Source organism: Penaeus vannamei, chromosome 36 (genome assembly GCF_042767895.1).
Source record: "Penaeus vannamei isolate JL-2024 chromosome 36, ASM4276789v1, whole genome shotgun sequence".
Taxonomy (NCBI): Eukaryota; Metazoa; Arthropoda; class Malacostraca; order Decapoda; family Penaeidae; genus Penaeus; species Penaeus vannamei.
In genome coordinates, this window is record NC_091584.1 from 9,737,061 (window position 1) to 9,759,220 (window position 22,160).

At 38.2% G+C, this 22,160-nt stretch overlaps 1 protein-coding gene across 1 annotated transcript in view; it reads left to right on the forward strand.

Moving 5' to 3' along the window:
* Positions 1 to 18,513, forward strand: part of ATPCL (ATP-citrate synthase) — a gene marked incomplete in the record, with an annotated part of 19,124 nt that extends 611 nt beyond the window's left edge. The window contains 20 exon segments of the mRNA XM_070114666.1: positions 4,208 to 4,464; positions 4,863 to 5,121; positions 5,530 to 5,742; positions 6,652 to 6,809; positions 7,353 to 7,524; positions 8,799 to 8,825; positions 9,280 to 9,417; positions 10,193 to 10,316; positions 11,069 to 11,184; positions 11,588 to 11,784; positions 12,015 to 12,174; positions 12,488 to 12,608; positions 12,806 to 12,942; positions 13,127 to 13,228; positions 13,536 to 13,644; positions 13,783 to 13,979; positions 14,400 to 14,543; positions 14,916 to 15,112; positions 15,503 to 15,579; positions 16,734 to 18,513. Coding sequence (XP_069970767.1) covers positions 4,208 to 4,464; positions 4,863 to 5,121; positions 5,530 to 5,742; positions 6,652 to 6,809; positions 7,353 to 7,524; positions 8,799 to 8,825; positions 9,280 to 9,417; positions 10,193 to 10,316; positions 11,069 to 11,184; positions 11,588 to 11,784; positions 12,015 to 12,174; positions 12,488 to 12,608; positions 12,806 to 12,942; positions 13,127 to 13,228; positions 13,536 to 13,644; positions 13,783 to 13,979; positions 14,400 to 14,543; positions 14,916 to 15,112; positions 15,503 to 15,579; positions 16,734 to 16,828 — 3,000 coding nt within the window.
* Positions 18,514 to 22,160: the final 3,647 nt, after the last annotated feature.

Sequence of the window (22,160 nt, forward strand, 5' to 3'; positions counted from 1 at the left end):
AACGTCACTCTTCCTTTCTTCCCCACTCTAGGTTTCTTTCGGTTTCGCTCTCACCTTTTGTTCTTTTTATCTTCTATCTTCTCTTCCTGTTCATTCCTTTTTATTTATTTATTTACTTTTTTAATCGCTTTCTTTTTAAGTCGTATCGGTGCGATTTTGAACGCGTTTAGTGGAAGACAGATGAATGGAGAAAGTGATAACGAAGCGATGATAAGGATAATGATAATATAAAAGCAACATGAAGTGAAAGTATATCTTGCGTCCAAAGTAGAATAAACAAGCGGTCTCCGGGGTTGATTCTGATTAGACTTGCGAAGATGGGCTTGATTGAAGGCGAAATAAAATGAGGGATCATTAGCGACGTGGATGACGCCGGGAGTCTGACGTCTGCAATCGCACCTGTGTCACGTGACCCTTGCGTTTGGCGCCATTTTTGTAATTTCTTTCTTTTTTTTGTCTCCTATTTTTTTCCTTTCCCCCTCTTTTTCCATTTATCTCTCTTTTCTATATCTTCTCCATCTCTTAATATTACTACTACTACTACCACTCTCTCCTCTCTCCTCCTCCATTTCTTCTTCCTCTTTTTTCGTCCCTCCTCCTCCTTTTCTCCTACCTACTCCCTTTTACATATGACCTCTCTCCTTTGTACTTCATCCATTCCCACTTCTTGCTTCCCCCTTCCTCCTCCCTTCTGCTGCTGCTGCTGCTGCTGCTGCTGCTGCTCCTCCTCATCCTAACTAATCCTAATCCTGCTGCTTCTCCTCCTCCTGCTCCTGCTGCTGCTCTCCCTCTTCCTCCTCCTCCTCCTCCTCCTCCTCCTCCTCCTCCTCACCCCCACCCCTTCCTCCTCCTCCTCACCCCCACCCCTTCCTCCTCCTCCTCACTCCCACCCCTTCCTCCTCCTCCTCATTCCCACTCCTTCCTCCTCCTCCTCATTCCCACTCCTTCCTCCTCCTCCTCATTCCCACTCCTTCCTCCTCCTCCTCATTCCCACTCCTTCCTCCTGCTCCTCCCCCCACCCCTTCTTTCTCTTCCTCCTCTCTCCCCCGCCTGCCCTCCTCCCTCTCCCCCACCTCCCCTCCTCCCTCCCCCCCTTCCCCCTTCCCCTGACCCCCTCCCCCTTCCCCTCCCCCTCCCCCTTCCCCTCTCGTCTTCGCCAGAGAACCCACAGAACCTTCTGGAAATTGACCTGGAGCGCGTCCGATATGCAGAAATAACTCGAAATAAAAAGCGCAGTGATGGGAAAAAAAGAAAAAAAGAAAAAAAGAAAAAGAAAAATCAAACGCAAGTCATGGCGATTTTTGCTGGACTCTTTCGCGCTTTTTGTTGAGTATGGACCCGGACATTCCTTTTTTGTGTTATTTCGTTCTTTCTTTGTCTTTTTTGTTAGTTTTTTCTTTCTTTCTTTTTTCGTTTTGAATTTTCTCTTTTCCCCTTTTTCTTTTTTCCCGTTTTCCTTTTTTCTTTCTGCTCTTCATTCGTCTGGTTTTCCAAGAAATTTTGTTTGTTAATGTTTTTTTTTTAATTGATAATGCGTAATAATCACATTATCATTAAAGTTGTTGACGTCAGCATAACGATATTATTTGTTGTTGTTGTTGTTATTATTGTTATTATTATTATTTATATTATTATTATTATTATTATTATTATTATTATTATTATTATTATTATTATTATTATTATTATTATTGCTGTTATTATTATTATTATTATTATTATTGCTGTTATTATTATTATTATTATTATTATTATTGTTATTATTATTATTGCTGTTATTATTATTATTATTATTATTATTATTATTATTATTATTATTATTATTATTATTATTATTATTATTATTATTATTATTATTATTATTATTATTATTTTTGTAGTTGTTGCTGTTATTGTTGCTGTTATGGTTATTATTGTTGGTGTTGTTGTTATTATCGTTATTATTATCATCATAATCATTATTGTTAATATTTGTATGATGATGATCATTATCACTTGAATTATTAGCTCCTCCCATAGTTATCATTCCCATTGTCACTGCCATGCCTAGAAAACCCTCCCGATCTGACACCCAGCCCCAACACCGTCATACATTGTGATACTCTCTTTCCACTTGACATTTGACGGCAGCGTGGGGGGGGGGGGGGGGGGAGTCCTAGGGAGGAGGGGGGTGGGTGGGTAGGGGGGAAAGAAACGGACATTGATTTGGGATTTATATATAGGCTGTTGTGAGGGCGAGGCGCATGGTCGCTGCCATTAGGTTTCATGGCCTTTGGAGATGGTGGGGAGGGAGCGTCGGGAAGGTAAGGAAGGTAGGCAAGGCGGGTGGGGTGACGTGGGCTGTGGGGACGGGAAGGAGGGGGGGAGAAGGGGAGAGGTGAGGTGATGGAGGGGGATGGGAGGGGGGAAGGTAGGGGAGGAAGGGTAAGGAGGGGAGGCAAGGAGGGTAGGGTGACTTACGGAGTAGGTAGGGTGGTGGGGAGGGAAGTGAACGGAGGGTGGAGAGGGGAGGGGAGGGGAGGGAGGGTGGGTGATGGGGAGGGACGGGGAGGGAGGAGGGAGAGTTAAGGGAGGAGGGGGGAGGGGAGAGGAGTGAAGGTGGAGTGGAGAGGAGAGGGGAGGGGAGGGAAGGTGGAGAAGAGAGGGGAGGGGAGGGGAGGGAAGGTGGTGAGGAGAGGGGAGGGGAGGGGAGGGAAGGTGGTGAGGAGAGGGGAGGGAAGGTGGTGAGGAGAGGGGAGGGGAGGGAAGGTGGTGAGGAGAGGGGAGGGGAGGGAAGGTGGAAGGGGAGGGGAGGGAAGGTGGTGAGGAGAGGGGAGGGGAGGGAAGGTAGAGAGGAGAGGGGAGGGGAGGGAAGGTGGAGAGGAGAGGGGAGGGGAAGGGAGGGAGGGGAGAGGGGGGAGATAGGAGGGAAGGTGGTGAGCGGAGGGGAGGGAGGGTGGCCTTGATTAAGGGATTGGCTGCTGGTCCAGTAGTTGGTGTTTCAATGTTGTTTTATGATGGAGAAATAAGCTATACATAAACAATACAAAGTAGAGGTATTTCTAAGGTCCTACCCCCCCCCCCCCCCTGAAGTTCGAAATGGTGCTCCTTTTGCTATTATTATTGCTGTTGTTGTTATTATTGTTATTATTTTAATGATAATGATTATTATTATTGTTATTGTTATTGTTATTGATATTGCTTTTTTATAGTATTATCAGTAATATAATAATTGTTATTATTGATATTATTATTATTTGGTATGTCATTATCATCATGTATTGATTATATTTAGTAACATTTCTTACTGTTATTGTTGTTGATGGAGGTAATATATGATTTTTTTTTCTCATCTACTTATTCATGTTACGACAGTATACTGAATAGATATATTTTTAGTAAAGAGATTCAATATCACATTCATTTTGTTGAAAGTATGAATGAGAGTGAATGACTTCTCAACCCAAGGAATTATTCATGGCTGTTCTTTGCATTTCTGCATTATGTAAGATTGCAATTTAGAAAGATTAATCTTGTTTTGTTGTTGGTGTCTCATTCATGCTTTTCTCTGGTTATGTTTTTTAAGTTGGTGATGGTGAGGAGGGTGAGGATGGTGGTGGTGAGGATTTCATAATTAATAAAGCTATCATTATTAATAGGTGCAGCTGTCATAGGTATCATCATCATTGTAAAAGTGCATATTATTTGTTGTATTCTGTATCCTTCACTTTTATTATTTCCTGTTTATTAGTTATTATTATTTTTTAAGTTGCTTCATCTAAAATGTACTTTGGTTTTAATTCAATAATTTTAACATGAATATTACTTTCAGCATTTTTATTTATTATTACACCATTTTCATACTGTTATCATTACTTTGTGATTGTTATTTTTATGCACTAGTGTTATTGTTACTCTTTAATTATGAGTCCTGGCCCTGAGTTTTCTGTTAGGAATATTTTTTCCTGGAGTATCTATCTCCCAGCCATTATTCTCTTTATTCTGGTCCTTGAGAAAAGTATGAAAGTACCTCCTCTGAAACTATTTTTGTCCTTGTTATCCTTATGAAACAAAAGATGAAAGGGGAGGTCAGGCTTGCAGAGCAGTATTATTTTCTATGCATGCTAGTAATCCTTGTCTTTCTTAAGCATATTGGTTTTATTTATATGATCTTCCATTTCTAGTTTCCGGAGAGACCTTACTAATCTGGCCTCCCCTCTCTTTGCAGGTGGGTAAGGCAGTGGGCAAGCTTCGGACCTTTATCATCGAGCCATTCCTGCCCCACGAGCAGAAGGAGGAGGCATACGTGTGCATCTATTCCCACCGTGGTGGTGATACCATTCTCTTTACACACGAGGGTGGAGTGGACATAGGAGATGTGGATGCAAAGGCTCTGAAGCTCGACCTTGAGATTGAAGACCAACTCTCAGTGGAGCAAATCAAGGAGAAGCTTTTGGTGCATGTGGAGAGTGGACCCAGGAAGGAGTGAGTGGAATTTTTTTATGGTCTTGGTGTTAGATGGGTTGTTGATAGGGGTGGACAGAGGAGTCTAAGGCATGGGTTCCCAATCTAGGGGCCTTGGTCCTTAGGGGGGCCATGGAGCAATATGAAAATTATGACGAATTAAGCTGAATTTTATCTTGCGTTTAGTACTTACATATGATTATCTTTCATATATCAGTAAATTTGAAGCTTCCCATAAAGGGCCTTGTCTTACAACTATTGATACCATTGCACTATTCATAACGAGTAATTACTGGAAAAAAGAAGCTAATCTGAGTTGACATAGCATGTATTTTGCCTTTCTCTTTTAAAAGATTTATTGACAGCTGTTGACTGACACGTCATATCAGTTAGCTCATACACTAGCATCTTCCTTGCAGAAAAGCAGCTGCCTTCATCAAAGCTCTGTACGATCTCTATGTTGAGCTGTGCTTCACATACCTGGAAATCAACCCACTAGTAATTACGTCAGACAATGTCTACATCCTAGACTTGGCAGCTAAGCTTGATGCAACAGCTGAGTTCATGTGCAAGACCAAGTGGGGGGATGTGGACTACCCTCCCCCCTTCGGACGGGACGCGCTGCCCGAGGAGGCATTCATTGCCGATCTGGATGCTAAGAGTGGGTCGTCTCTTAAGGTGCGGATGTTGATGGTGGCTTAAAGACCTGTTTTTTTATTCACTGAAGGGTTATCTTTTTCTTATGCAGGGTTTTGTTAGGATGCATAATTGATAGCATTTTGAATATTGCATGGATTTGTGTGTAATTGCTTACATAGAATAAGCAGTCATTATTACCTCTTGTTTCAAGTGCAGGATATTTATATTAAATCATAAATGAAGGAGCGTACTTTAGATCTTTACATATATTATTGATTAATATCTTAATACATACAATACTTTATTTTTGGTTGGAGAATCATGTTTTTTATGAAAAAAGTGTATATTCAGAATCTTTGATTTAGCATGATAGCTTTGATTTATAGAAAATCAGTTTCATAATTGAATTTGTATTTTATTTCTGACATCTGTAACCATCTCTTCCAGCTCACAATCCTGAATGAAAAGGGTCGCATTTGGACAATGGTGGCAGGTGGTGGTGCTTCTGTCATTTATGCAGACACCATATGTGAGCTTGGTGGAGCCCCAGAGCTGGCCAACTATGGAGAGTACTCTGGTGCCCCCTCAGAGCAGCAGACTTATGAGTATGCCAAGACTATCTTGACCCTTATGACAAAGGAGAACCACCCTGATGGCAAGGTATGAAAGCTGTAATTTTTGGACAACTGGAATGTTTTATAGTCTGTTGATTTTAGGGAGTGTCGCGGTTGTTTAACCTGTTGGATCTGATTGCTTCACAGCAGACACATGGCACAAAATACAGGTGTTAGGCTTTTATGAGCAGCCACTCTGATGGGTGGGTGACTTTTAGGCTGGGCACATACAAGCACTGTCTCTTCCCCTTTGGAATCTTTCTCTCTTATGCATAAGCATTTTTAGCTTTTTTGCCATTTTCCAATGTTCATATTTGCCATGTGGTATACTTTCTCCACATGGTAAGAGACTTTTCCTTGCACAGACTCCATATAATCTCCCAAGGTAGTTCGTAACTCAGTGCAAGAATAATAACAAAAAGAAAAATTATATATATATATATATATATATATATATATATATATATATATATATATATATATATATATATATATATAATTTTTTTTTTTGTAATATTCCTGGCTGGTCACAACAGCTAGGAATAGGATGCTGAGCATGGAAATGGTGTCCTCCCTGGACCTGGAGCTCTTCCAGTCATAGCTCACGAACACTATATTGCACTCTTGTTTATTAATGGAAATAATGCAAAACCCCATTTCTAAATGCCAGATAAGTCTTATCACCCTCAAAGAGGTTTGTGCTCTTGTAGTGAGTCTTTCCCTTCACCCTGGCCTTCTGCCGAAATGCTCGCAGTGGCAAGCTCATGTCACCCCAGCCCACAGCCAGATTTTCCCATGATGGTATGATCACGTCACCCGCCATTAAGTCAGATTTTTTCATGTGTCATGCTCACGTCATCTAGATAGTAAGGGTTAATATTCAAAATGATTGTAGTATAATTTTTAAAGAAGGAAATGTAGATATGTAGGGTAAGTTTTTTTATTTTGCCAACAGATCTTGATCATTGGAGGTGGCATTGCTAACTTCACAAATGTGGCAGCTACATTTAAGGGTATTGTGCGCGCCCTGCAGCAATATCAGGCCAAGCTCATTGAGGGGAAAGTTAGCATATTTGTACGAAGAGCTGGACCGAACTATCAAGAGGGTCTGCGGTATGTAGTTATTGTAGTATTTAGCTATATTTAACTAAAGTTGTTTTTGTTTATTTGTTCAATCTATTTATTATTTTTTTATTTATGATTTTTGAAGAGGACTATTTCCTTTTTTCAAGTATGGTATCATGTTCTTTCCCTGCACACATTAATACATCTAAAGTTGTTGATTACTGTATGTGAACTTGGGTATCCCTAAGTTCACTAACAGGCCCACAATAATGGCTGCTAATCAGTTTTTATTCTAGCAGTCAGTGGGTTAATATTAGTTGAAAGTGACAATAATGTATATATAATGCAGTAATATTTGGTGATAGAAAAATACTCTTTTATGTGATTCTGTCAACAGATTTTGTTTATGCATTCAGGTTTACTGTAAAAGCTATATCTTTTTCTTTTTGATAGTTAAGCATTGTATGAGCATGATGTGTCCTGATCTTTTTGAGCAAAGTTTGAATAGATTTTTTTATTCTGTAGTTGTTATATCTCTCTTTACCTCCCAATTTGATCAAATCCATATAAAGCATTTAATCTTCTTTGCAGCATTATGAGAGAAGTGGGCAAGACCTTGGGTATCCCTGTCCATGTCTTTGGTAATGAGACACACATGACTGCCATTGTGTCCATGGCCCTTGGCAAGAGGCAGATCCCAACTGAGCCAACAGGGGAGAGTCACACAGCCAACTTCCTGCTTCCAGGAGGACAGAATGCTGCAGTAAGTCAAAACTTGGGATGGTATCCCTTGTCTTATTTCTGGTGTTTTCATTGGACGCTTATGGTGGATAATGTTACTATTATGTTTTTTTCTGTTTTATACTAGTTTGTCAAGGGAAATCATACAACATAAAATTAAACGGGAAAAAAAGTTTTGATTCTACGAAAGACCACCATTTCAGAGGTTCTTATTCATACTACTTATGCTCTCTCTCCGTTCATAGGGCCCTCCATCAGAAATTTCATACCTGAAGGATATGTTTCCTTCTCTCTCAAAAAAAAGGGTACACACTTATCTTGAATTGTAGTGGCCAAGACTCCTTGTGTGTATTTTGTTAACTCGCATCCTAACTCTCACTAGATGCGTAATACAGCCCTCTGTGTGTTTTAATTTTGAAAGACCTGTATCAGGCATGAGTAGAGTACTCGGCTTGCCTTACTCCATGGCTTGTGGTTTTTACTCACAATTACTCAAATATTTACACTGTACTTTAAGGTGGTGTATGTGAGTGCAATATTGTAAATATGATGCTTTTATTCTGTGGAAATTGGTGAAAAGGAAAACCATCAGATTGTGCAGTTCATTGTAAATTCTCTTTGGGCCTTTAGGTTTGGTGAATATTTTTAACACATAGCAATGTATATATTATAATTACTTATACATAGTTTTAATTTATTTTGCCAAGAACTTTAGTTTGATATTTCCTTTGTATTTTTACTTTATATGTTCAAACAGAGCAATCTTCTATATGATGAATATAGAAAAGGTCTTAATGAGAATGAATGATTAACATTTTGATACTACATTAGATGTAATATTGATATGTTAATTATATCTCTTGCCTTGTGGAATCATTTTTCTTCAATAATATTACTGAGAAGAGAGTATTTTAGAGGAAATCTGTAATCTGCCAGGAATATGTAGTGTTGAAATAGTATATGCTAATTTTGATAACATTATTATTCATTATCAGATCATCCAAATGCAGTCATTACAGTAATTTTTATTTAAAGGGGATTGTACATATTGTGATACATGTAATCACAAAGATTTTAGTTTCTCTTTTGAACAGTATATGTAATAGTCCCCTGACTCCTTTTTTTTTTCTTTACATTAATCTACTAATGAATCTTACTAACATACTTTCATTACAATAAAAGTGAAGTTCTGTTGTATTTCACTGACTGTATGGAAACTAATTTCTTGAGTGCTGTAGTAAATTGCCGAGATTGAGCTGTATTAACATTTGTTATTTTTTGTTTTGTTTTGTTTAGGTTATGAAGGCTCAAGATGCAAGTGATGTAAGCGTGGTGAGAAACAAGCAAATCTCTCTTCTAAATATTTAAATCCTATGATCTTTTTGGGAGGATTTTTTTTCTTTTATATATATTGTGATTATGATTTAAATCTCTTCTTTCTTCCTCTTTCTTTCCCTCTGTCTGTGTTGTGACTATTGTTGATTAAATTTTATGTCTGTTCTCCATATTAAACGGATATTGTATTAAAATTTTCTCTTGGTATGTGAATGATGAAAATATATACACAGTTAATGTATGATATATATTTTTTATATGTATATATATATATATCTTTTTTTTTTTCTTTATGATTTGAACTATTAAAATACTGAGTCATGGAAGTCAATACCAGTGTATTCAAAAATAGATAGAAATAAATAGATAAAGGCAGCTCCAATTTCTTTTATGTGTCTTATTATTATTATTTTTTTTCAACATCAATATGAACCCCCCACAGCAATCGCCTCGCCCAACACGAAAGGCCAGCACTTCTGAGCCAGAGCCTGCAAAGAAGGTTGTCCAGAAGGAGCTAAAGCAGCTGTTCCACAAGGATACAAAAGCCATCATCTGGGGCATGCAGACGAGGGCTGTTCAGGTACACAGTGTTTAGTGTTTCTCTCTCTCTCTCTCTCTCTATCTCTATCTCTATCTCTATCTCTATCTCTATCTCTATATCTATCTCTATCTCTATCTCTATCTCTATCTCTATCTCTATCTCTATTCTCTATTCTCTATTCTCTATCTCTATCTCTATCTCTATCTCTATCTCTATCTCTATCTCTATCTCTATCTCTATCTCTATCTCTATCTCTATCTCTATCTCTATCTCTATCTCTATTCTCTATTCTCTATTCTCTATCTCTATCTCTATCTCTATCTCTATCTCTATCTCTATCTCTATCTCTATCTCTATCTCTATCTCTATCTCTATCTCTATCTCTATCTCTATCCTCTATCCTCTATCCTCTATTCTCTATCCTCTATCCTCTATCCTCTATCCTCTATCCTCTATCCTCTATCCTCTATCCTCTATCCTCTATCCTCTATCCTCTATCCTCTATCCTCTATCCTCTATCCTCTATTCTCTATTCTCTATTCTCTATTCTCTCTCTCTCTCTCTCTCTCTCTCTCTCTCTCTCTCTCTCTCTCTCTCTCTCTCTCTCTCATATATTTGTATGTATGTCAGTTTGTGTATTATGTCTTGATTTCTTACTGTGATATTTGGTAATGTAATAATTTGAAATAGCTTCATTTATATATAGTTTAATTTATATATATTGGTATCGGTTTCTATTCATTGTTGTGTTTTTTTTTTACTTTCTTACACTTTGATTTGTTCTCCAACAATCATTATTTTCCCCTTATCACAGGGCATGCTGGACTTTGACTTTGTGTGCTCTAGGTCGGAGCCCTCGGTGTCCGCCATGGTTTACCCCTTCACAGGAGACCACAAGCAGAAGTTCTACTGGGGCCACAAGGAGATCCTCATTCCAGGTTGGTTTTTGGGAGGGTATGAGAAGTGACAGGGAAGGAGATGAGCAATTGAAAAAGAATGAGAGCATTAGCATGAGAGTGAGAATGGGAGCAAGAGGCAAAAGTGGGAGTAAGAGCAAGAGGCTAGAGAGTGGGAGTAAGAGCAAGAGGCTAGAGAGTGGGAGTAAGAGCAAGAGGCTAGAGAGTGGGAGTAAGAGCAAGAGGCTAGAGAGTGGGAGTAAGAGCAAGAGGCTAGAGAGTGGGAGTAAGAGCAAGAGGCTAGAGAGTGGGAGTAAGCTTAAGCAAGAGGCTAGAGAGTGGGAGTAAGCTTAAGCAAGAGGCTAGAGAGTGGGAGTAAGCTTAAGCAAGAGGCTAGAGAGTGGGAGTAAGCTTAAGCAAGAGGCTAGAGAGTGGGAGTAAGCTTAAGCAAGAGGCTAGAGAGTGGGAGTAAGCTTAAGCAAGAGGCTAGAGAGTGGGAGTAAGCTTAAGCAAGAGGCTAGAGAGTGGGAGTAAGCTTAAGCAAGAGGCTAGAGAGTGGGAGTAAGCTTAAGCAAGAGGCTAGAGAGTGGGAGTAAGCTTAAGCAAGAGGCTAGAGAGTGGGAGTAAGCTTAAGCAAGAGGCTAGAGAGTGGGAGTAAGCTTAAGCAAGAGGCTAGAGAGTGGGAGTAAGAGCAAGAGGCTAGAGAGTGGGAGTAAGAGCACAATAGTGGAAAAGAATCTATTGGGACTTCTCATATTCTTCTCACTCTTTTGGACATGTGTTTTTACCCTCAGTGTACAAGAACATGGCAGATGCAATGAAAAAGCACCCTGATGCTGATGTCTTGATCAACTTTGCCTCGCTACGATCAGCCTACGATTCGACCATTGAAACTCTTGCTTTCCCCCAGGTACGACATCCAGTAAAGGAAAGATATTGCTTCACTGTTGCCTCAGCCATGGTCACTAGCCTGGCTGGAGCCTCTGTGAGATCATTGTAACGTCAAGTTCAGTAAACTAGATGAATTCATATCTCCACAAGGGTTAGATATATTTGAGCAAGTACATTCTTAGATAATGTTGTACAGTATTTCATACCAAGCTGTAACCTATCAATATTAACCTGTTGATGCACTTGATACTTTTTTACCCTATTCCTTGAATAAGGCAAGGTACTTCAGTATTTTTTCAGCATTATGGTTTATGGAATTCATAGATACTACACTGTTTGTAGTAATGATATATACAACAAGATGTATTTAATTTTGATAGTGTAATCACATTCCTAACATTCCTTCACAATCTTCTCTTCAGATCCGCACTATTGCCATCATTGCTGAGGGTATTCCTGAAAACCTGACTCGTATCTTGATCAAACGTGCCAATGAGAAGGGAGTGTCTATCATTGGCCCAGCCACAGTGGGTGGAATCAAGCCAGGTTGCTTTAAGATTGGCAACACTGGAGGCATGATGGACAACATCTTGCACTCTAAGCTTTATCGTCCTGGCAGGTGTGTGAAGTTTTGTGTCTGCTTTATTCTAAAAATATTTTTATAATTGTTATTTATTTTTGGTGTGGTTATCTCTGGCAGCTATTGTTTGTTCACAATTTTGTTAATTTGCAGAAATTCTCAGAGCAATTTTTCCTTTTTTCCACATTTCCCATTTCTCGTTGTATTTGATATAAAAATGGAAATTTTAAGGCCAAAATTCTAACCAACCTACCCTACTCTTTCTGTAGCGTTGCCTATGTGTCACGCTCTGGTGGCATGTCCAATGAGCTTAACAACATTATCTCACACAATACTGATGGTGTTTACGAGGGAGTAGCCATTGGTGGAGACCGATACCCAGGAACCACATTCATGGACCATCTCCTGCGCTACCATGATAATCCAGAGGTACTTACAGGAAAAAGTGAACTATCTACAGGGTTTATTTAATGGATGATAACAGGGCTTGATTTTTTTTTCAAGTGGTATTGCTCAATAGCTGGATCTTTTTACATCATTGTGCATCTTTTAAGATTTGAATTTGATAACTTGCTTGAAATATTCCTTTCTCTTTGATAAATGGTATGTTATAAGTCATTAAAATCAATATCTCCTTATTCTTATCCTCATTTTCAAATCCATCTATTTCCCAGTTTTGTCACTTCCATGCTCTTTGGCTCGTAAGTTCTTTTCTCTTCATTACATGCTTCGTTTTTCCCAGGTCAAGATGTTGGTGCTGCTGGGTGAGGTAGGAGGTGTGGAGGAGTATGAAGTCTGCCAAGCTTTACAGAATAAGCGCATCACCAAGCCCATTGTTGCTTGGTGTATCGGAACATGTGCTGGTGTGTATGCTTTAGTCTGGGGTAGTCTTGATGTGTTATTCATTGGTTTCAGTTATATATTTATTGTTTTTTATTTTTTTTATTTTTTTTATTTTTACTGAGAAGGCTTGATTTAGATTTTAATTAATCTATGATAGACAAGAAGAAATAGCATGGGATACTTTCACTTTATCTGCCATTTTCTATTTTTATTCCAGGGATGTTCTCCTCTGAGGTCCAGTTTGGGCATGCGGGAGCCTGTGCAAATGCTGAACGAGAAACTGCTGTGGCCAAGAACAAAGCTCTGGCTGACAGTGGTGCCAAGGTCCCAGTCAGTTTTGATGAGCTAGGGGAGGTGTGTAGCTGGAGGGAGACCCTCTTGGGAGTTCTTGCTTTTCCCATTTTATATTTTCTCACATGGGGAAAGCTAAAATTAAGGAAGTAGTGATTGATCATATATTTCCAGTATACATTTGTGCACTTTATCATGTACTTCCCACCTTCCCTTTTTTCTAATTTTTCTTCTATTGTTGCTGCAGATGATCCACTTTGTGTACAGGGGTCTGCTAGAAGAAGGAATCATTGTGCCCAAAGAGGAAGTCCCACCCCCCACTGTGCCAATGGACTACAACTGGGCCAGGGTAAGGCCTTGTTTATTTCTTTTTGTACTTTTAATACAGATCTTAACTTGATTGATAATGGAGAGTTCATTTCCAGTCTTTTTTCCTGAATACATATGAGTTTAATTTTTCTCTTTTTTCTTTCTGAGATGAGGGAATATATGTAAAATGTAACAATCTTCCATTTTTGTACTTTTTTATTTTTTTACCTTTTCTGTTGGTATGTGTCTACCATAAATAGAAATTCATACCCTCCTTCAAATAGTAAGACCAGCATTATATCAGGCCAATATTAATAACCATTGACGTGTCTCTCTCCTCTTGGTAGGAACTTGGACTTATCCGAAAACCAGCTTCCTTCATGACTTCCATTAGTGATGAGCGAGGCCAGGAGCTACTCTATGCTGGCATGCCTATTTCTGCTGTCTTGGAGCAAGGTGAGCAATATAAGTTTTCCTTAGTATTTTAGGAATTCTAACCATAAGCTTGGGACTAGTTTTGTTTAATGTAAAGTTTTTAGTTTAATTTGTTAAAGGGCTTTCATAAGTTGGCCATTCATTCCCTATCTCCAACAGGTCTGGGCATTGGTGGTACCCTGTCCCTCCTCTGGTTCCAGCGCCGTCTACCCCCTTATGCCACAACTTTCTTGGAGATGTGCTTGATGGTTACAGCTGACCATGGACCTGCTGTGTCAGGTGCTCACAACACCATTGTCTGCACCAGGGCTGGGAAGGATCTTGTGTCATCCCTTGTGTCTGGGTTGTTAACCATTGTGAGTTTTTATTTTATTTTAAGGAAACTAAAGTTTGCCAAGGCCAGGGTTCATTAACATGTTCTCCTCTAAACCTGGGCTATTGTCTATCACATAGCTGGCTCCCAAGATGCCATCCTGGCTACCAGGACCTGGGCTCATGATTGTGATTAGAGGTCATCTAGTGTCAGAGTAGTTTTCACTATGTGCTTTGGAGTCACCTTGAGTGAATGTGTTAAACTGAAGGAGTAGAGAATGTTGATATGCTGTGTAAACGTAAATGTCTGCATCTCTACTTTCTTTCTAATGCAGGAGGTTTAGTGTGATTTATGTAAGAGAGCAAAGAAATAATGAAGTCATAGTTTTAGAGAAAGATTGATATACCATATAAAAAAAACATTAAAATTTTGCCTCTTATCCACATTTCTTCAATTGTTCTAGGGTGATCGATTTGGAGGTGCTCTTGATGGTGCTGCCAGGCAGTTTAGTGAGGCCTTTGACAAGGGTCTTTTGCCAATGGAGTTTGTGAATGACATGCGGAAGAAGGGCCAGCTTATCATGGGTATTGGACACAGGGTGAAGTCGGTAAGTACTCTTTTGCTATTTTATCACGGATGCAAATATTCAGATATTGGTGAAGTGTTATTATGATAAATAGTAATGACATATTTTATTGTGAAGACTAGGATGTGTTATTTAAAGCTCTGGGTACTTTTTTTCCCAAAATTCATTTGTCTGGCTATTGTTTGTTGAACAAGCATAATTTTTAATCTAAAGAAAGACTATACTTGACGTTGATATTTAATACTCCAAAGCTTTACTGCTATTATTTCATTATTCACTATTAAGCCATCTAGTACTTCCTTTCTCAATTACTTTTTAAAGTTCAACAGAAGGATAAATGAAAAAAGAATCCAACTGTTCACACTCATCCAACTAACTCCAAATTTCCTACAGCTCAACAACCCAGACAAGCGAGTAGAAATCATCAAGAACTTCGTAAAGCAGGAATTCCCCTGCACACCTCTCCTCGACTATGCCCTTGAGGTGGAGAAGATCACCACCAGCAAGAAGCCCAACCTCATCCTCAATGTAGATGGTGTTATTGGGGTGTCATTTGTCGATCTCTTAAGGAACTCGGGGTCATTTACCAGGTAATGTGGGCCTGTCTTTGTCATTGCTATATTATAATTGTCTGTTATTTTCTTTTTTCTCTTTCTTTCTTGTTTCTTTTTTTCTTAATTTTCTTTTTCCAATTGTTTCTTTCTTTTTTTTCTTCTTTTTCATTTACTACTACTACTACTACCTCTTCTTCCTTTTCCTTTTCCTCATGTTATTTCTCCCTTTCACCTTCTTTCTATATCACTTTTTTCTTCTTTCGTCCTAGGTTTCTCCCTTTTTATACTATTTTGTTTAATGCTAATGATATCAACATTAAAGAAAAATAAATATATGTTTATCAATCTTCACTGGCAAAATGATCTATTGTGATGTTGATAAGTTTGAGTCATTATCATCATGAATGTTTCCATTTGGTCCACTAGGGAAGAGGCAGAAGAATACGTGAACATTGGTACCATCAATGGTCTCTTCGTTCTTGGTCGCTCAATGGGCTTCATTGGTGAGTCAGTCAGTTACTTATTGTGTGTTTATTTTAGTCTTTATTTTTTATTTGTCATTTACTGGTTTTGTAAGTACCATGGACTTCTGAGGTAAACACTGGCAATACCAGAGATGTTGTCCATACTACTCTATGGGGTCGGAGTGAAACTCCACTGCCCCAGATTTATTCTAAGTGTAACACATCTGTATTTAGGGGCAACATATTAATTAGTTTACTAAAACGTATGGTAAAGTTAATTCTTGTCTTCATAGAGAGCTGACTAAGATAATGGATTCACAATGCATGCTAGTGACTATTAGAATCATAGCATGTTGCTCTAATGGAAAAACAGGATACTTAATTATTTGAACTGCACAAAGAAACAGCTGTCAAGTGTACTAGTTGACATCATCTCTCACAACATGGTACCCTGTTGGGATATGCTGGGTAGCCAACAATTTATACTATATCGGTATAGTAATTTTCCCACGATTCATCAAGCAATGCAACAAAATTGTAAATTTTGATTTGATATTTATAATTCCCTATATTTCAGTCACTAGTAGCCCTGCCACACAAGTAAATTTAGATCGTATGAAAGAGCACAGATCACATCAGATGGCAAAGTTCCCACAGAAATTTAATACAAATCAAATTAAACATTACAAAATATCTTCTTAAATCATTCCTGAGAGAGAATGTAAATGAACACAAAGCATAATAGGACAACTTTAAATGCTATAGGTGCTAGGTGACAATAAATGCAATTTATTCATCCTTCCCATAGCTTCATAATGTTCAAATTTATTTGCATATGACTTTGCATATAGGCACAACACAAATATTCAAGTTCAAAGAATAGTATCTTTCAAAATATGAAACTTTCCAATTGTGTATGTCAAAGATTGTAAAACCCCTATATTCTTGGTACATGCCTTGGTTATATGTGCACACATGCAGGGTTAGTATTCATTTCTGTCACGTTGGAAGTTAAATTTTTAGCGGATACAAAGTTTTTTTGTTTTTTTTTAGTATTTTTAATATTCTGCGTGGATGGGCATATGGACACATATGCCCATATTTAGTTTTTTTTTCTTCTTTTGTATATTTCCATATCTGCTTATTAAAGGTCCACCAGCCAGCATCTTTATACCATTCCCCTTCTCTTTCAGGCCACTACCTGGACCAGAAGAGGCTGAAGCAGGGCCTGTACCGTCACCCATGGGATGATATCTCCTATGTCATGCCTGAGCACTATGCCTCTTAAGCAACATGTGGAGTCTCCTGCCATCCTTTTCTGAAGCCTCTGCCTTCTCCTCTTCTGGCCATCCCCCCAAGTCCTGTCTTTCCTATTTTTTTCAGTTTTAAGAAGATACCTAAGCTTCGAGGTGCATCGAACTACCTTTTTGAGTTGGAGAGGATATTAAGTTTTTTCTTGTATTATTTCAAGTGGTTGATGGTAAGCCAAGAAGGTGTGATAATGGCAGTAGTGGTCGCAGCATAGAAACTGCTTGTGCATTTTGGAAAGGTTGGAGAGTAATTTTAGAGCTTTTTTTTATTTCTCCTTTTTCCCCACCCTACTTTTTTCTTCCTTTTCCCAGTCTTTGTGCTTTTATACATGTGATATGATTCTTTGTTTGATCTGTTAAATGTCTGAAAGACTTGAAATCTGTGGAAACAATGATTTATATTGACAATAAGCAAATAATTATAATTGATATAAGAGAAAGAGGTTTGATTTTAAAGGTATTGCTATTTTGACTTTTATTTGAAAATGTTCATATTTTCTTTTTTACTATGTTTGGTAATTAAAATTTTATGTGTATTTATATGGTGATAAATAATGCTTATGTAAGGATATAAAAGATACATATCAAAAAGTGGAAAAAGGTAAAATTTATTCTTATTTTGTTTAATTTCTCTGGCTGCACAACATGAGTATTATAAGAAAGTAGTCGTGATGGTTGTTTGTTAAAAGCATATTTAGAGTTAGTTTTCATTATTGTTGATAATTCTCTAGTGATATTTGGGGTAGGAAATCAAGTGATGATAAACCGTTTTGAACATAGTGTTGAACATCCAAAGTGAAGAAATTATATATATATATATATATAATTTATTTATCAAGGATAGATTAAATGATACAGTAATTCAAAGTGAAAGAGTTTAATGTTCCTAGTTGAAATTGATGTTACGCACATGATAGCTAGCTTTCTGCACTCAATTCCCTCCAGCCAGTGCTTTAGGTGGAATAAAGTAAAACATATATATTTGTGTAGGAAATGTTGGTAATTGTGTGTGCATGTGTTACCAGTGAGGAGTAATGTCAGAAAATATTGCATAATATAATAGCCCCTTTCCTTATTGTCACCTATTTCTGTATATATTGTTGAAGATGAAGAGATTTTTTGTAATTTCAAAGAATTATATGGAAGGTTAAAACCTCAAATGTGCTAGATGTGTGTATGTTTCAGTGTACAAGGTGACTCTGTGCACGTGTTTACACATGTATCGATCAGTAATTTACTTGTGCCCAAAGTGACACGCATTTTGCTCTCTATGAAAAGAAAAGGTAAATAACAGAATGTGTTGCCTTACAAGTTTGTCAGCAATTCAGAGTCTGGAGACTTTATGGTATCAGTTGCAGGGGTATAGGGAACTATTTTCTTTTCAAATAAAATAGTTCGGCAGTCATAGTGTAGGAAGATGGGCATAGATGTTGGTCATTTTTAAGGTATAGAATAACGACAATTATTACTGTTGCGGACTTTTTATAATTTTATTTATTTTTTACGACCATTTTTTTTTCTTTCTGGTTTTGGTTCCATTTGATGTTTTTATGATTTTATTGTAACAGAGATACATTCCATATTTATACAAGATGGTATGGTTGTGTGGAAAATTTACTGTAATTTCTGAATTTGAATAAAAACATTTTAGTTTTTTAGGGAATCTTGGTATTTTATTTTGCCTGTATACAATACATCATTTACTCTTGTATTGATACCATTACACCTTAAATTTACTGCATATGTATATTTTCACAAGGAGACTTAGACATTGTAATTGATGCTTTATAGATAAACAGAGTAATAGAAAAAAATGGACTTTAAGTGAAATGAAAAGTATAGTAGTTTCTCCACAAGTTTATAAAACAATTATTTCACATTTATCTCAGGTAGGTGTGACTCAGACCATTAAGCTCTTGAATAGAATGTTGACTAACAAAAATATTACAAATAAATAATTTTATTGATAATTTAGTCCTATTTTCATCAAACTTCCAAAAAATGCATTACAGAAGTTACAGAATTTTAAAAATATAAGTGTCAGAAGAATTTAGAGAAAGGAATTTGAGAGGTTTCAACATGTATTAGAGACAGACACAAAGACCATTTCATTTCCACATGTATTATGATTCTTTATTACATGCACAATACACATCCCTCTCCTATCAATAACTACCCTATTCCATTTTTTAGCCCTCTTTCTACCCCTTATAGTAACATACTATCTTACCATATGACTTGAAACTAAGTCAACTTTGCCCCTTTCGGCGTCATACTTTACCTTAGTGCTTGCTATATGGCCTTTGATGTCTAATACATTTATTTGTTTAAAACAATTAACATTAAAATTACACAATAAACATGTGCCGTTGTGTATTTTATGTGTATTCTACAAATGATCTGTATAAACAGCGTCTGATAATATTAGCGCACATATGCACTTACATATCTTTAGATATAGAAAAAGGCTCTAGTACATAAAACTAAGCCTAAATATAGATATAACCTGAACTGAAACCCACAGAAGAAATCAGCATTGGACTTGCTGTGTAAAGAAGGGAGCACCTATAACCAAGGAGGGCATGTTTTCAATCACAACATTTACCCAGAAATAACGTAACGTTACTTATTTTGCTACTTCTATTGTAATTTCACAGCAGTTTTGCAACATTCAAACACGTTCCAACAAGATTTGATGACTTGCCCCATAATTTCAAATACTTTATTAGACTCATGGCAAGATTATGAGTTACCCAAGCGTTACGATTCAATACATTCTTTCCTCAGTTTCCCCAGTTTCATTCATGTCGATACTATCCTAAGCAAAACTAGGCAAACTCAATGATTTTCCAGCTTGTAATGCCTTCAGACTTACTACAGGAACAAAAGTATCCATAATTAAACCCATGAATCGCTTGGGGGTAAAGATACATACATCAAGGTGAAAGATTTAAGCAGCAATCTCACTGCACCGACCAGAATGAACCCCATTTCGTAACATTGGAACCGTACAAAGTAAAGTGGATCTGATGTACTAATTTACCAATATTTAGTGCGTTACATAGATGGCTTTTCGGAATTAAAGTCAGACTAGTAAAGATTTCTCTTATTCATTTTGGAATATCTCGTCTGACACTGGGATGAGAGGTCTGTCAGGAGAGAGAGAGAGACAGAGAGACAGACAGACAGACAGACAGACAGACACAGACAGACAGACAGACAGACAGAGACAGACAGACAGACAGACAGACAGACAGACAGACAGACAGACAGACAGACATAGAGCCAAAGAGACAGGGAGAAGCAAAAAGAGAGGGAGAGAGACAGAGAGACAAAGAGAGAGGGAGAGAGACAGAGACAAAGATAGAAAAATGATATATATCATCCACAAGTGTAGCTCACGGTCCAGCAAAGTTCGGCGCAATTATTTTAATAAATATCGTTTCTTTCTGAACATCCCCTGATGACACAATGCCACAAACTTCAACCTGGGTTTGGGTGTAAAAGTTTATTTGTATCACAAAGACATCACCTTTATCTTTTTTGCTTTGTATACTCTGGGGGGGGGGGGTCTTGGGAAAGCAGTTTTTTTTTTTTTTTTTATAATTGTCTTTTTCTGCAACGCCCTTAGTTGGATGGAACACCTGATATTGGAGCTGTCCCTGCAAGAATGGTCTGTAAGAAAGACGAGCCTCACTTTCACGTAATGGCAAAGAGATATGAAAGAAGAATTCCACCTCCTATCAGCCTTCAACAATCAAGGAAAAATGATCTATTGGATTGTCATGTTTCGTAAAAGTACAGTCCATGATCTGATATGACACTTTCACCGCTCTGCCCCAAAAGCAATAGGAATATCCTAACCTATGTTGTTCTGAGATATTGATAGCGTAAAGGCATAGGATCTGATTGATTCAGACCTTGATTGCAGCAAACATGCCTGGCACAGCCTTTATCAATGGCCAAACTTGTAACTCAATAATACTGCAGGTGTCTGATACCTATCAAGAAGAAAATATGAAAATCGGATGCCAGAAAAAATCGACCTGTGACCCTTTTTATCAGTTCAAAGTATTTTGAACTGAACATCTAACCAAAACCCATCTATGTTCGCGGCAATTTGGATATTGAAGAGATGGCTCCACGGCAGGCTTACAAGCGTCTGTGCTATCTACTTAGAGCGAGGGACTAACCGCGGGGCATCAGGCACAAGATTTACTTCTTGACCTCGAGCGAGCCTTTGGCCAAGTTCCTGCCACGGCCCTTCTTATAGCTTGCTCCATCAAGTGTGTCCATGATGATATGCTCCCGTCGACTCTTCCTCGCCGCCGGCTACGGAAGAAGAGGTCTCCAGCACTCTTCTCCGTGACGTTTTGTGTCCAAAGTATGCGTACTTCTTTGCGAGCCGCAACAGCCTGTTAGCTGCTTTTTTAGTGGTCATCCATTTTCCATCATTTTCTCAAATATACGAAAAACTGCTTTCCCAAGACCCCACAGAGTATACAAAGGCGATGACCTTTGCCAACAGGATGTCCAGGGTCTAAAGGTCTAAAGATTCTAGTAGGCCACCATTATAGGAAATTGCAATGACGTTATTTTTTTATTTATGCCCACTGGACTTTCATCATGAGAATAAGATCAATTCTAAGCTATAAATATGTCCTCGTGTAAAAATCTCATCTGCCGCACGTCTTGAGTTCAACAGCGCGATACAAAGGCAATAAATCATATATAATGTTTGATTTGATCCGAATCGTCAATTTCATGTTCATAAAACCCGTACGTCAGAGATTAACCTCCTCCCCACGGCGTAAGGTTTGTATGCTCATGAAAGTGAAGAAAAAATGGATGGCCCCTTAGGTCGTCTCTGATGCTTTCATCTGCATGCCATTATATCGAAGGGACATGTAGTATTCGCAGTATTCCCTTCTTGTGTAGCGCCAAAGTCACTTATGGTTTTGTGTTTCTGTAAAGCTTTGAGTTTTTTTCTTTCCTTTTTACTTTTTTCTGTCTGCATGATAAAGGTGACATGCCTACGAACTAGCAATGGAGAAGAGGAGCTGGCTTCTACACCTGCCGCAGGAGTATAGTTCTAGGAGGCATTCAGCCACAAGTCAGGCCAGGGGCGCCACAGGGCAGTGTCCTTGGCCTTTGGTTTGTGACATTTTCATCAATGGCGTTTTTAGTCTCAGTCAAAGGGAAAAAGTCTGTGTCGATTAAATAACTACCACAGAGCTGTGTCCCGGAGAATGAGCTTGTGGCTATGGCACGGGTGAATGCACTTTTAGATTAGCAACATTAAGGAAAATG